This window comes from Cibotium barometz, chromosome 20 (assembly GCF_041138505.1).
Source record: "Cibotium barometz isolate CiBa-2024 chromosome 20, ASM4113850v1, whole genome shotgun sequence".
Classification (NCBI taxonomy): Eukaryota; Viridiplantae; Streptophyta; class Polypodiopsida; order Cyatheales; family Cibotiaceae; genus Cibotium; species Cibotium barometz.
The window spans coordinates 34128428-34143988 of record NC_141065.1 but is presented as its reverse complement, the minus strand read 5'-3'; the positions used below and the strand labels follow the sequence as shown (position 1 = coordinate 34143988).

Genomic DNA, 15561 nt, shown 5'->3' with positions numbered 1-15561 from the left:
CATTCACTTCTCATCTTGGTCCTCCAAAGTCAATAAAGTTTAAACAGGAAGTGTTTTTTAAAAAAATTTGTAAATGGACCTTATTTTTCTTAAATGACCATTGACGTTTTTTAAATGACCATTGAAGCAAGGGAGCAAGCCACTTTACCGCCTGACCGGATAGCTAGTTTGGGCGAAGCAAGGGATTACGGCTCCAACGACTTCCTAGATAATGATGATCTAGGCTCAGATGATGTGCATCTCTCATAAGTTTGAGTCTCTCTTGAGTTCCAAACTTAGCTAATGTATTTGCATTGTACTTTCTATTCTAAATTCAACAAGAAATTGACTTGATCTTGAGGTTGTCCTTTATACAAATTTGAGAACGTCTCGTTGTTGAGTTTGTAATTACTAGTTTTTGGTTCTGTAATTTAATTTATCAAGTATATGTGCCATTTCCTAGCCATTTTCGTTTCCTGGTGGTTGTCGTTTCCATTTTCGAGGGAGTGTCGTTTCTGTTCCCGTTTCTCGTTTCTAGTGACTATGCTTATAGGACATAGGCCAACCCTTGGAGGGCTTGGGCCACAGTCGGCCAACTCTAGTAGGCATGAGCCAAAGTCAGCCAAGCGTAGGGGCATTCAATAGCAAGGAGGCCAACTTCTAGGCAGCTAGACACCAGTCAACCAACCACCAGCATGCAGACAGCAGGCCTAATGGCCCACTTGTGAAAGGCACCTTGTTTATAAGAATGAAATTCAGGTCATAGCGCTATATGAGCAAGCTAACAGCCTTTTAAGCCAACCGACCACAGCAGCTTTTTGTCCTATATAAACAAAGTCTTGTCAAAGGTCAAACCATCTCATTCTTCACAAAGTGTTAACGGACTCCAAGAGCCAGGACAATCAAAGGGAGCCTAAACCTGAAGGTCAGAATTAGGTCATCTTCACGCTACAGATTCACAACCAAGGAAGATCTCCAAGAAGTCAATCTTTTTCATCATTCAATAGAGCAAATACAACGGGACCCTTCAAAGCGTATTTGGACCCAATCAAGTGTACTTGTCTTTGTTCTTCTTCTTCTTCTTCTTCTTCTTCTTCTTCTTCTCTCTCTCTCTCTCTCTCTCTCTCCCCCTCTCTCCCTCTCCGTTACATTGTGCGATCATCAAGAACCAAGGTGCTGAATATTTTGTAAGCTTCTACATGTTACACTTGACCATTAGTGTAATTAAACACTTAAATTGGCCATAGGCTTTAACATTCCACAAAACTGTAAAAGAGAGATATGCACATCTGATACCACCTAGAGGCCGGAATAGACTGACCCCTCCCTTGGAGTATTTTATTTACCAGGGAGAAAAATATCATGTACAAGCTTCGGGGCTCCCACATACAACCATAAATAATTCATTTACACGAGTTGTCATATCAAAAAGCTCCATGAATATATATATTCTATGTAGATATCCGCCAACATAGCTTATCGAATAGCCCAAATAGCTCACCATAAGTCCATATGGTAAAATCATAAGGCCATAAACCATCCATATTGCTAGATCATAAGCCCATAAAGCTGTCCATGAACCCATGTGGCTAAGATACAATAATACCCCATGGCAATAGCAAGTGCCCAATGGCTCAAATACATGCCCAATTGCTATATCAAGTACCCCATGTATAACCAACCAAATAAAAAGACAAATGCCCGATTATTGTGGCAAGTGCCCAATGGTTGTCCATATATAACCAATTAAAAACAACACAAATACCCAATGGCTGAAAATCATAATATAATGATCAAATACCCTTGCCTTCAAGATTTCTACGATGGAAACCTTCAAAACAATCCCCAGCACTCAATATACTTCATGAGCAACCTTGCAAAGAGAGAGAAAGAGAGCCATAACCTTGGAGTAGAGAACCACCAAGAATAGAGAAAGACTTGCCACCATGGTAGAGACTAGTTTGCAACTATACAGCCTGCTCAAATGAAGGGAGAGGGCAAATTATCGATTTGGGGGTCTCATGAGCTAGAATGCCAAGTAAAAGCTATCATGACAAGTGGAGAGCTCAGGTGACATGTCACCAACCTGGACATTTCCCAGTATGAAAGGGGTCTGGTGGACTCCAGGATGTCTAAATCCTAAAATTTAGGAGAGTTGCTATTTTTGGCCTGACTTCCATGGAAATTTTGTTCGCGTCATTACATCTGGAACTGAGCAGATACCAAGAGTTGGCAAAGTGCCTGTGAGACAGAATGTCTACCAATTGGGATATTTTTAGAGATAAAGTTTATGGAAGGACCCATCTCTTAGATTGGGACATGTGGCAAGAAAGTGGATCAAAACGAGACAAGTGGCCTCACACTTGTCAGAAAGTGGATCAAAGTGAGACAAGTGGCCTCACACTTGTCACTCCAGCTATTGTGTGGCCCTCCACTTGATATTTTTAGAGATAAAGTTTATGGAAGGACCCATCTCTTAGATTGGGACATGTGGCAAGAAAGTGGATCAAAGTGAGACCAGTGGCCTCACGCTTGTCACTCCAGTTATTGTGTGGCTCTCCACTTGTCATCATAGCCTTCTCTTTCCATTTTCACTCATGGGAGCCCCAAATCTATAAATTGGAGCCCTCTCTCTTCATTAATAGAGGCTCTCTTGCTGCACACTAGCCTCTACCACCGTTACAGGCTGCCCTAATGATGGCTACTCTCTTTCTCTCTCTCTTGAAGGCTGCCCATGAAGAATACCGGCTGTTGGGGACTGTTTTGGAGGCTTCCATCCCGAAAAAATACTGAAGGCAAGGGTATTTAATCATTTATTATGATTTCTAGCCATTGTACTTGTTTTACCAGCCCTTGTATGCTGTACCAGCCACTGTACTGGTTGTACCAATCCTTGTACTTGTTGTACCTACTATACAAACCATTGTACCGACTGTACCAACCACTATACCAACTGTACTAGCCACTGTACCTGCTGTACCAACCACTGTACCTATTGTAATAGCCACTGTACCTGCTGTACCAACCACTGTACCTATTGTAATAGCCACTGTACCGGTTGTACCAACCATTGTACCTATTATACCAACCATTGTACTTGTTGTACCGACTGAATGGAGAGTTGTACTTGCTGTACCAGCTCTATTGCATGAAGACCCGTGGTTTTTGGGGAAGAATCAGTACCCACACGGAGGTATATGGATTATATTGTTGGTTCGGCATTTCTAAAGCCTGTGTTCCGGCTTGGTAGCCTCATGTTGGGCTGTGTTATGGCATTTGTATATAGATAATCCGGCATTTCCCGTGGGGAGAGTAAGGCCCTCAAAGCTTGTACATGATATTATTCTCCTTGGGTAATAAAATACTCCAAGGGGGGGGTTGGCCCATTCCGGACTCTATGTGGTGTCACATGTGCAAGCTCCATTTTTAGCATTTGTGGATGTTTTGTCCAGCTTTATGTTTCATGCAAAGTGATGATGGATATGTGTTAAGGCTGTGGCCATGTTTTAATGTTTTAATATGCATTGATGGTATCAACAAGTGTGCCAAAGGCCCTAGTCCCCCGGGCGCCGCGAGTTACATTGGTATCAGAGCATAGGCTTCCTTGGAAGCGGAGGCTTCCTTCTATCAATAAGGAAGAGAAAAGATCTCAAGTGGGGACCACACTTACCATCATTGCTATTAAGCATGGCCAACCACTTCAGAGCCTATGAAGCAAGAGCATGAGTAATAGACAGCTTGGTCTAAGGATTTATGAATTCACAAAATTTATCTTGGAAGTATGGAGTTGGCTTTATGTGCACACGTTTAGCACTCTTTCCATATGGATATTGTGGATTATATTATCAAGCTTACAGGCAAGCTATATGGAGATATATCTGGGGATATCCTAAGGATATGGTGAGGAGATATTTCTTTTGGCTTCATGACCAACCTGGCAAAGAAAAGCTAGGTATACTTTGAGTTTGCAAAGTTGGTGCTTTTGCTATTTACTATGAAGTGTTTTTGATGTTCACTAACCCTTGTATAGCCATGCAAGGAGAAAGGTGGTGTTGTTTGCCTTGACATGGTTTCAGGAAAACATTGTTTATGGCTCCCTTTACTGGGATGGATTATATCTATGGAGATTTCTTTCTTGGACGAGATTTATATAGATATTGGGCTTCACAAGCAATTTCTATGGACGAATCTGTCTGAGTTTATAGAGAAGAAATCTTTGGATATCTCATGGATATGATGCTTTTATGGATAAAGTCCACCTCTACTCCAAGGTGTGTGGTTAGCACGGAGTATGTGGTAAGAGTTATGGTATACAAGGATTATGGTATACAAGTCTATGGATTCCTGGACTTCTTTTCTAGGGATTTGGATCTATCCTCAGGTTTATGGCTTATTCTTTTTGGCTCCCTTTATTTGGGATGCATTGGACTTATGAAACTCATGGTTCACATACCCTGTGTAGTGTTCTCTTGTCCTACGTGCTCTCTTGAAGATTGTTTCTATCATGTGTGGGTGGAACAATAGAGAGCAGATGGAAGGGAACATGGACACTTCAGAGGGTAGTGTCGAGCACAACATACCGTGTGTAGTGTTCTCTTGTCCTACGTGCTCTCTTGAAGATTATTTCTACCATATCTGGGTGGAACAATAGAGAGCAGATGGAAGGGAACTTGGGCACCGAAATGCCTACAAACAATTGGTGGCCGAAATGCCTATAAACTATGTGTAACAGAAATGCTTATGGAACACCAGGCTATCCATGCCTACGAGTGATTGTTTTATCTTGTTACTTGAGCCCATCTCTTATCCAAGGTGTGTGGTCAGAGTACCAACACGGAGTGTAAGTGGTAAAGTGGACATGACGCCTGGTTGGCACGGGACTTATGTCTATGCCAAGGGTCATGTGGACCGATGCCTTGTTGGCAGGAGACTTGTTTTGTCTCGCCCATTTACTTGGAACATGGATTATGATATTTGGACTTATAGGACTGATTTGTCTCGCCCATTTACGTGGGACATGGATTATGATATCTGGACTTTTGGGACTAATTTGTGTCACCCATTTACTTGGGACATGATTATGATATCTGGACTTATGGGGCTGTTTTGTCTTGCCTATTTATTTGGGACATGGATTTATTTATTTTTAAGCCATATTAGAATCACTATCTCCCCATAAAGAGGCCAAGAGGTTCATTGTTCATCTCACCATGCATGTGGATTCATGTTGGGATTGTGAGAGGGCAATTCAATGAACACTCCACCATACACGTGGATTCGTGTTGTGATTGTGGAGTGAGTGTTTCATTGTTTCCACACCATGCTTGTTGATCAAAGTTGGGATTGTATGGGAGAACATGGAAACTGTTGAGATTGGGAGAAAGGATTGCCAGAACTATGGAGAACCAACTTTTCTGTCACCATGGTTTGTGCTCTTGAATGGCACCAGTTTGTGTACATAGCACATGTTTCTGTGCGAGACACTAGTTTCTTGTACATGGCACTTATTTATGTGTCTTAGCACCTGGTTAGTGATTTTCATTGACATATGATTATCTCATTGATATTGGTGATTGAGACACAATTGGCTCTTGTGTCTGTGTCTAGCATATCTTCCATGGAATTCTCGCCCATTTATTTTGGGACATGATTTTGATATTGGTATTACGGAGACTTATTTAGTCTCACCCATTTCTTTGGCACATGGATTCTTCAATTATATTAGACTTTTGAGACTGTCTCGTCTCGCGCACTTGATGGGACATGATTATATATCTTGAATATATGGCTTGAAGCTTAAAGTTGTGGACAACTTTTAAGAAGCTGGGGAGGATGTCACCAGCCTGGACATTTCCCAATATGAAATGAGTCTAATGGACTCTAGGATGTCTAAATATTTGGAAAGTACAAGCTTTGGGAATGGCGGATTATCCTAGAATACAAAGGACCACACTCCTAAAATTTAGGAGAGTTGCTATTTTTGGCCCGATGGAAATTTTGTTCGCATCATTACATCTGGAATTGAGCAGATACCAAGAGTTGGCAAAGTGTCTATGACAAAATGTCTACCAATTGGGATATTTTTAGAGATAAAGTTTATGGAAGGACCCATCTCTTAGATTGGAACATGTGGCAAGAAAGTGAATCAAAGTGAGCCAAGTGGCCTCACACTTGTCAAAAAGTGGATCAATGTGAGACAAGTGGCCTCACACTTGTCACTCGAGCTATTGTGTGGCTCTCCACTTGTCATCATAGCCTTCTCTTTCCATTTTCACTCATGGGAGCCCCAAATCTATAAATTAAAGCCCCCTCTCTTCATTAATAGAGGCTCTCTTGCTGCACACTAGCCTCTACCACCGTTACAGGCTGCCCTAATGATGGCTACTCTCTTTCTCTCTCTCTTGAAGGCTACCCATGAAGAATACCGACTATTGGGGACTGTTTTAGAGGCTTCCATCGCGAAGAAATACTGATTAATCATTTATTATGATTTCTAGCCATTGCACTTGTTGTACCAGCCCTTGTACCTACTGTACCAATCCTTGTACTTGTTGTGCCTACTGTACCAACCATTGTACCTGTTGTACTAGCCATTGTACCTGTTGTACTAGCCACTATACCAGTTGTACCAACCATTGTACTTGCTGTCCCAACTATTGTACTTGTACCGGCTGAATGGAGAGTTGTACTTGCTGTACCAGCTCTATTGCATGAAGACCCGTGATTTTTGGGGAAGAATCAGTACCCACACGGAGGTATATGGATTATATTGTTGGTTCGGCATTTCTACAGCATGTGTTCCGACTTGGTAGCCTCGTGTTGGACTGTGTTATGGCATTTGTATATGGATAATCCAGCATCTCCCGTGGGGAGAGTAAGGCCCTCAAAGCTTGTACATGATATTATTCTCCTTGGGTAATAAAATACTCCAAGGGGGGGTCGGCCCATTCCGGCCTCTATGTGGTGTCACATGTGCAAGCTTCATTTTCAGCATTTGTGGATGTTTTGTCCAACTTTATGTTTTATGGAAAGTGATGATGGATATGTGTTAAGGCTGTGGCCATGTTCAAATGTTTTAATATGCATTGATGGTATCAACAAGTGTGCCAAAGGCCCTAGTCCCCCAGGCGCCGCGAGTTACATGACAAGTGTGAGGCCACTTGTCTCGCTTTGATCCATTGTCATGCCACATGTCCCAATTTAAGAGATGGTTCCTCCCATAAACTTCATCTCTAAAAATATAGACATTCTATCAAAGGTGCTTCAGCAAGTCCCCCCATTCGCCTAGCTCGCAGACGTAATGACGCGAACCGAATTTCCATTGGGAGTTATCCGAAAATAGTAACCCTTCTTTATTTTAGGAGTGTGGTCCTTTGTATTCCACCTTATTAGAAATATATACGAGCACCATGCAGAACCATGTTTCAATACTAGATCTCTCCCAAATCCTCAGGAGCTCGTCATACATGCTTTCCACTTGACAGTTGAGCTCCAATGCCTATTTATGTGTCCAAGAAAACATCTCAAGCGCCTAGACCAAGCTTCAGGTGCTAGATCTTTTGTATTGGATAATCCCCCATTCCCAAAGCTTATACTTTCCAAATATTTAGACATCCTAGAGTCCACCAAACCCCTTTCATACTAGGAAATGTCTGGGCTGGTGACATCGGTGTCAAGTTTTCAAGTTTTGCATGCAGTTTAAGTAGATAAGTATAGTGCCTTTAATTTAAGTGTTTAATGTAATTAATAGTCATGTGTGAAAACCGCCGCTCTAGTTACAACAAGCAAGACCTCTGCAGGGAACTCTTAACACACATGCACATACTACCTCCTCAAGAATTGGCTAGTCATCAAAGATGAAATATCATCCGCCACCAACACAGACACCTCCACCTCCTCGGGATTTTCCACTGATCTACACTCCTTATTGGAGGAAACTCTCTAAATGCACTTCTAGTCTTGAACACTCTCTTATAATCCTTGGAAATTTCCTTGTCATGAAGTTCAATCTCTGGTGAATTCTCCACTTTCATGCCTTTGTCCTTGGTCTCTATGTTTGTCTCTACCACAACTCTTGCTTGGATCTCTCTTTAGCATTCAGCCAACTTATACTCGCACATCTTCCATTGATCTCCATGTCGTTGGACTCCTTACCGCTCAAATTGTTCCACTATGAAGAACGTATTTTTGATTGTCCACTCCCAAGCCTCTAGCAAACACTAGATGTGTTGTCATATGCTGCCAATGGGTCCTACACTTGACCAATGTGTACTTGTACAGGTTATAACACACCTAGTGTACAATAGCTTTCAATTGTGTGCATTGGGTGTGTCACAAGCATGTGCCAAACGACATCCAAGTCATCTTTGCCCCTATGGGAAAAAGGACATATGCAATAACCAGGCTCCAGCCCTCGGCCATCTATAACTTGAGGGCAGGTCCCAAACCTAATGTACTTATTATATATGAGTTGAAAAATGAATGTAAGCTTCTATTAAGCTTTGGAAGAGACCACATCCAGGCCATACTGCATTGTGCAGTTATAGCTTTCTGATGCTTATACTTAGCTAGTCCCAGCAGAAGATGATACAGTCAATAGATGAAGTTATCAAAGGAAGCTCTAGCAAATTCAAGCATGGCCATGGCGATTCTAAACTGAAGCTGTCCTTGAGAACAGACAGGTTAATACTGAAGCCAAATGTAATAAAAATTCTACAAATTTCACACCTCGTTACACACAACATGAAAACAGCAAAGCTTGTGCTACAAAGGAAGGAAGTAACTCATGTAAATCACAATGCACTAAAAAGTGAAGGACGAAATGGCATGATTTTACCGCCGGAAAGCGCGTGTCTAGCTTTTTCCTCATCGTGCTGGAGTAGAAATGCACCCTACGGATGCGATTCTTCTGGAATAAAATAAAGGACCCTGATTGTCAAATTTTTCCGAGCTCTAGAAGTACACACAGTCGAACCCTAGGATCTTGTCGTTGGAGAACAGTGCCCCTGCTGAAACTCATCTGTCTCTATTTTGACCGCAATCTGAGCCAGTGAGCTGTGTCATGTCCAGCATCACCGGATTAACACATTCTCGAAATCTCAGCTTGTCCGCTGCAACATAAAATTGCACGTTTACAATTTGTAGAGTTTGCTGTGACGAATTGAACCAAAATCACCAAGAAAATAAGGATTAAGAGACGTGAAAGTTTGGAGCCGAGTGCAGCGAGAAAGGGGGGAACCCTAAAAACTGTTTTAAAAAAGATGAAAAGAAAGGCAGAAATCAGAGAAATAGAGGAAGAAAATAGACGCAGGAAAACGAGTGGAAATAAAAAACAGGAAAGGGGAGGGGGGGGCATACCTGGACATGGCGATGGAGAGGCAAAAAACCGTGCGTCTCTTCTGCTGCAGAGGTGGAGCTGCAGGGAAAACCCTTCGTTGTTTGTACGAAAAGGGGACAGAAATAATTGTGAAGATGGTGCGGATGATGGAACCAACGACGGGGCGTAGAAAAAACAGGCCAAGAAAGAGCAAAGAGAAAACACAGTAGCAGTGTGCAGTAGTAGTCGTTGTGAAGTAAGGCAAAGGCAAACGCTTAAAATGTAATAAAAAGCATTTAAACTTCCTAATGGCAAATCCTCTCTCCTTGCTATATTTGTATCACCTGATGCCTGCTTTAGCCGGGTCCTTTTTATATCGAGCTGCTTTTTATGGCTTTTCTAGGCTCTAAGTGTGTCCCTCCATTGACTCCACAGCATATGGATCTTGTAGTGGGTAGTGACCATGATGGTGTGAAAAGGTCACTGCCTTATTCCTCTTAGCATCCACAGCACATGTGAATGTACAAAAGCGTGTGTACGTTGGAAGTGGATGTGCAATGTTTCTTGCTTTTCTGTGTGTGAATTTGACTCTAGAGACAATAAACGAGTGCATCTAGTGGGCATGATGGTGTGAAAAGGCGAAGGACCTCAACCTCCTCCGCTCCTCCTCTATGATGGCGTGACCTAGACTAAAACATCCCCAAGGACATGGACCACAAACACTCTCGCATGTCACAATTGCCGGCCCGCCCCTTCTAGAGATTCCTTACAAGCCTTGATCAAAATAAATTAAAGAGAGAGAACACTTCAAACTTCTAACCAACTCTTGTCAAAGTTTTCAATGATCACGGGGTGAGAGGCCTATACTAAAGGGGTGAGAGGCCTATACTAAAGGGGTAAATAAGTGTAGCGATGTAGGCATAGTATAAGTATCATTAGCGGGATGAAGGTTACTTTTAAAACTAGCCTAAGTGTTTTAAATCCTTGGGTATGCTTTTGATTTACCCATTTTGAAAATCAAATCGCCTTTTAGAGAGGATGTTATGTTAGAGGTAGACAATAAAATATTTAGCTCAGTCTATGAAAATTACCATCAATTCTCCTCTTGCTAGATAGAGAAACATATTACAAGCATAGGTTCACATGATGCTTAGTGTCTAAGGAGACCTAAAACAACACTACTTGGTCAAATCATGAGCTTACACGCACTTGGTTATTAATAAGAATCTCATTGTTCTGAGTTTATACAATTAAAATACTTTGTGAAAATGAATGACTTAATGCATGTGTGGTAGAAAAAAAGAAGCGAAATTAAGTAGTGGTGTGGCCTTATCTGTATTTATTCTATTGGTCAATGCCTTATACGATGATGTGGTGTCCAAGGGTTAGGCAATAAAGGAGTGATGTGTCATTGATTGGTGAAGTCAAATTGATAGTGTGTAAGTGAACCTTCTATTGTTGCCATGAGGATAAAGAGGAAGTGATATTTTTTGTTAAAATAATAATTCAAGGGCATAAAGTCATAGTCATATCAAGTTAATTAAAGATATATTTTTTTCTTATGCTACTAGGGCTAGCTAGATTAGGGTAAGGTATTACTTAATTTATGCTTGATTGTATATCTTAGTATATAAGAGGGCTAGTTTAGGTAAGAGGGGTAAGTGTAGGTAATATGAGCTTAAAAGATAATGCTCTATGATAGCCCCTGACTAAACCTCTATTGTTGCTCTCTTCTTTATGTGCTTGGGTAGCGCTCTTAAGCCTGCATGTGTGATTAACACTAGTTTGGTAACATAACCTAACAAAAAGTTTTACAAAAATGTTCATTTCATTTGGTAACATGACATAAAAGTTTTACAAAAAGTTCCATTTTGTTGAGCCTTTCTCCTATGCAAATTTTCTCTAAGATATGTAATATATCTGAGTAAAAGAACATGGGAAAAATATTGGCACAAAAGAAAAGGCTCAATAAGGCATCTTTTTCTTTCCACTCAACATCTACAAAAAAAACAAAAAAAAAAAGCTTCCACACTAAATTTTTTTCCCCAGTCATTACTATCATAGAAAACAAAAGTTAGTGGACTTGGAGGTACTAAAAATCATTGAAGTCCCAAAATGACTCAATACGTACGCCTTCTAAATCTACATTTTTATACACAAGAGGAAATTCCAAAGTCAAATAAGCCTAGTCAAATGCATATACCTTCTAAATCTACATTTTTATACACATGAGGAAATTCCAAAGTCCCATGATGTTATCTATAATTATTGAAATAAAGATGTTTGCATACATATACATAAACTATGGTAAGAGTTCAAAAAAGCTCGTAGAGCAAGCCTAGAAAGTAACTAGGTACCAAAGAAAACAATCATAGCACATCTAATGGATAATGGACTTTAAGTCCACAAGACTTTTTAACTATTCAAAAATATTTTCAACACATGCAGAAAACCTAATATAAAGTAAAAGGGAAGATAAAAGTATAACCATCATGACATGAAATGGCAACAATCCAATGACCATTTCAAAGTTGAGGGATTACATACCTAGTATAATTGTAAAAGTCAGTCCTAATAAATTCCACTCCAAATGCCAAGGTGACCTCTACTAAAAGAAGTTTTTACATAAAAACACTAAATAGTACACTAAATAACCGCATACATTGGGAAGAGAAACCAAACTACATTCTAATTCAATCACCTCTAAGTTAGACATGACTAGAGGTAATAATGGATGCTTTATGCTTGGATAGGCCTCTCAAGCTTGGATATGGCTACAAGTCTATCGAATAAACCTTTTACAACTTTGTATCTCCTTGGAATTAAACCCCAAACTTCATTAAGTGTGTACAAAAGTCCAAAATTGTACTTTTATGCTAATACAATTTTCCAAGAGCTCACATGCTCTTGGAAAATTGTACAAGAGCTCACATGCTCCTAATATCCCTAGGTTTGTCCAAAACACATTGCTCAAATAATCTCCAATGCGTGACTACGGCTTTGAAAAACCCACTACAACTTTAGACACAAAGAGAGAGTATGCTATATTACTTTAATGAGGGTGTAGGTAGCAAGATAAAGAGACTTAGGATGGAGGTCACTAATAGGGCCTTGTTTTTGTTACTAAGAATGTAGGTTATAGAGTTTTTCTCTAGAAATCAAATCTAGCATACTGCAATCTTGTGATAAAACTCATGTCATAAGAAAGAAGACAAAAGTAGCATGTGAAAATTTATCATAGATGACTTGTGAATTCCTCAAAGATTACAAATTAAGAGAACATAGTTACCAACTTGTATTAAATGAATGTATCATGCCTAATTGCCTATGGCTAGGTTTAATCTTCCCTCCATCATTCCAAAATATCACCCCTTCAGTCCTTCCTCCATGCCTAATTGCCTATGGCTAGGTTTAATCTTCCCTCCATTATTCCAAAATATCACCCCTTCAGTCATTCCTCTGCAAATTGTAAATAGAGTGTTATGAAGTCCACTCTATGGTTCATTGGGGATGCTTGAGATACCATTATACCATGCTAGTAGTTGGTATTGTGAATGCAACATCTTAGTCAGCGCCATTGCACTGCTCATCACGTGTCTCATTAATGTCAACTATATCAATAAAAATAATTAATTAGAATCCACACAATCAATCTTGACATGACAATATAAAATAGACACAAACACATACACCAATAATACACTAGCTAAGTATGTAACACAATGATCATTTTGCAATACTAATAATGCTCGCATGGCCCCAAATGCATAAACCAATAACACTAGCCCATTATTATTAATGTGTTATCACGATGATGGTTTATAGATAGCGCGTAAACACTTACAATGTCAAACATAGTATTATTTTTAAGTTGGTCGCATGCCAGTCATAGTAGTTGGTTTGGTTTCATGCCTTATTTTGGCTTTAATCGGGTGTTGTATTTGTATAAGTAATGTGTATCTATAGGCCATGCCTTATTTTGGCTTTAACCAGGTGTTGTATTTGTATAAGTAATGTGTATCTATAGGCCATGTGTATTGGCTCATATTTATTTTTAAGTTCTTAAGCAAGTGTGCTTGGCACTAAGGTTATTTTGAAATTTTTAGCTATTATTGGCTCCAAGGGGATTAAATTTAGAATTGTAGAATCTTTTTTTCTTAATAGGTAGTTGTAGGTAGTAAATGCATTGGGCTTGAATTCATCACATATCAATGAGTAACAAATGCCCCAATGTGACTGTAAAGTTCATAGGAAACAAGTTTAATAGTTGATGATTCATCTCACACAATGGGCTATTAGAAGGATGCCATAAAATAGTAAGGTTAAATGATTAAGTTGGATGACCTTTGTACATTAAGGTGTACAAAGGAGGACAAAGTGCAATTGAACCTTTCAAAATTTCTCAATGGGTGTGTTCGTCCCTTTCATTGACAAAATCCATCAAGGATCAAAAGGCAAGAAGCAAAATCTGCTGTGATTTACAATGATAATGTCACACACTTGTGATGTGGCCACACACTCATAGCACCCTAATCATAGAGAATCTCTCCACAATACAATTACTACTCTCTATTTGGACCATTCAAGAAGACTCAAACTTGTCACAAGAAGAGGTAAATAATTTGGTTCTTGCTCAATTCAAGCTCTTAACAAAGGATGGTCTAACATAAGGTACTAATTTGGTGCATCTTCAAGGGAGAAATGATGTTAAGGTCCAAACCCCTACAAAATTGAAGTGAGCATGCAACAACCCAAAGAAGTGGAGTCGGCATCAAAGTGGAGAATATGAATTTCTAGAGAAGTTGAGAAGAGAGAATCTATAGCACAAACAAACAAATGCATGAATAATTCTTGAAAAGGCCATGAGACAATTTTAACATGAGGCCTTTGAGAAAGAAATTGATAGATCTACAACAAATAATGCATGTTTTGAGGTCCACATATCATCCCAACCTTTATGCACCTGCCCTATTTTTAGAAAACGGTTAGGGGGGAAAGTCTTATATTGCATGCAAGCACATCTACTTTATATTCCTACAAGTCATGGGTCTACTGGCTAGAATTATTGGCTAGCAAAGAGGCTTAAATCCTTGCCTCCATCCACCAAGGATCCATACGTGCTTGGAGATTCAATATTTCTTGACTCATACAACCTATGGGGTATTCTTACTGGTTTAGATGTGATACCAAACTTTCCGGTAGAGTTATTGGAAGACAGAAGGAGGGAACCTAAAAAAATAGATGAACAAGCCCATGAAGCTCAACAAGAGCTTTGGGAAGACAACACGAAGCTTAGAAATTGAAAGAGAAAAGGGTGATGAGTATTATTGCTTAGTCAGTCAAAAAGCAATAATTCCACAACTCAGAGGAGAGTCGCATACCATTGAAAAGAAGAACTTATCAATGTTTGACTATGTTACAAAGATCAAAGGTATATGTGGTTAATTGGCCATGATTGGTGAGCTAGTTGATGATGAAGAGATGGTTGAGATTTGCATTAGAGGTATTGGAAGAGACTTTAAGATATTTAGAACATCTACTATGTCTTTAGATCATTTGCCAAATTTCTTGAAACTCATCGCAAAGATGATTCTTAAAGAACAGATACTTAGGGGGATCTCATTAAAAGAAGAGCAGAGTGATGAGAATTCTTTCTATACTAGTGATGCAAAATTTGGTAGAGGTCAAGGTCTAACCAAAGAGGTGGTAACTTAGAAAGAGCCCAAGGTAACATTAACCAAAAGGATTCCATAAATAGCAGGAGTCAAATGGACAATCAAAGAGGACGAGGTGGAAGATGATCCTTAACTCGAGGAGGCTATAATGCTAGAAGAGAAAAAGACAACAAAGATGCTTGTCATTATTGTGGATAGGACATTGCATTCGAGATTACTATTGAAAGTAAGTAGGCATTAGGAATGGCACTTTGAAGTAATGGAATTATACTACTTCAATCGAGATTACTATTGAAAGTAAGTAGGCATTAGGAATGGCACTTTGAAGTAATGGAATTATACTACTTCAATCGAAGGTGACAAGAAGGAGGAAGACAAACACAACTTGTTTGCCATACATGATCGGAGTCTTTGGAGAAACACAAGTGGTACATAGACTCTGCATGTACTAATCACACAACAAGAAGAGAAGACTTGTTTACATTAAAACAAGTAGTCAATAAGAAGAAGAGTGTATCCACTAGAGATGATACACCACATCCTGCTACTCACATTGGAAGTATATTCCCAAAGGAGGAGTTCAACATTTGA

The 15561-nt window shown here is 39.7% G+C and overlaps 1 protein-coding gene across 1 annotated transcript in view; it reads right to left on the bottom strand.

The window, feature by feature from the left end:
• LOC147627805 (uncharacterized) overlaps positions 1-9602 on the bottom strand; it is a 41788-nt gene extending 32186 nt beyond the window's left edge. Inside the window, exons 1-2 of the mRNA XM_086814776.1 lie at positions 9337-9602; positions 8816-9089 (exon numbers count right to left, since the gene is read on the bottom strand). Coding sequence (XP_086670902.1) covers positions 8816-8848 — 33 coding nt within the window. The 5' untranslated portion in view covers positions 8849-9089; positions 9337-9602. The remainder of the gene's footprint in view (positions 1-8815; positions 9090-9336) is intronic.
• Positions 9603-15561: the final 5959 nt, after the last annotated feature.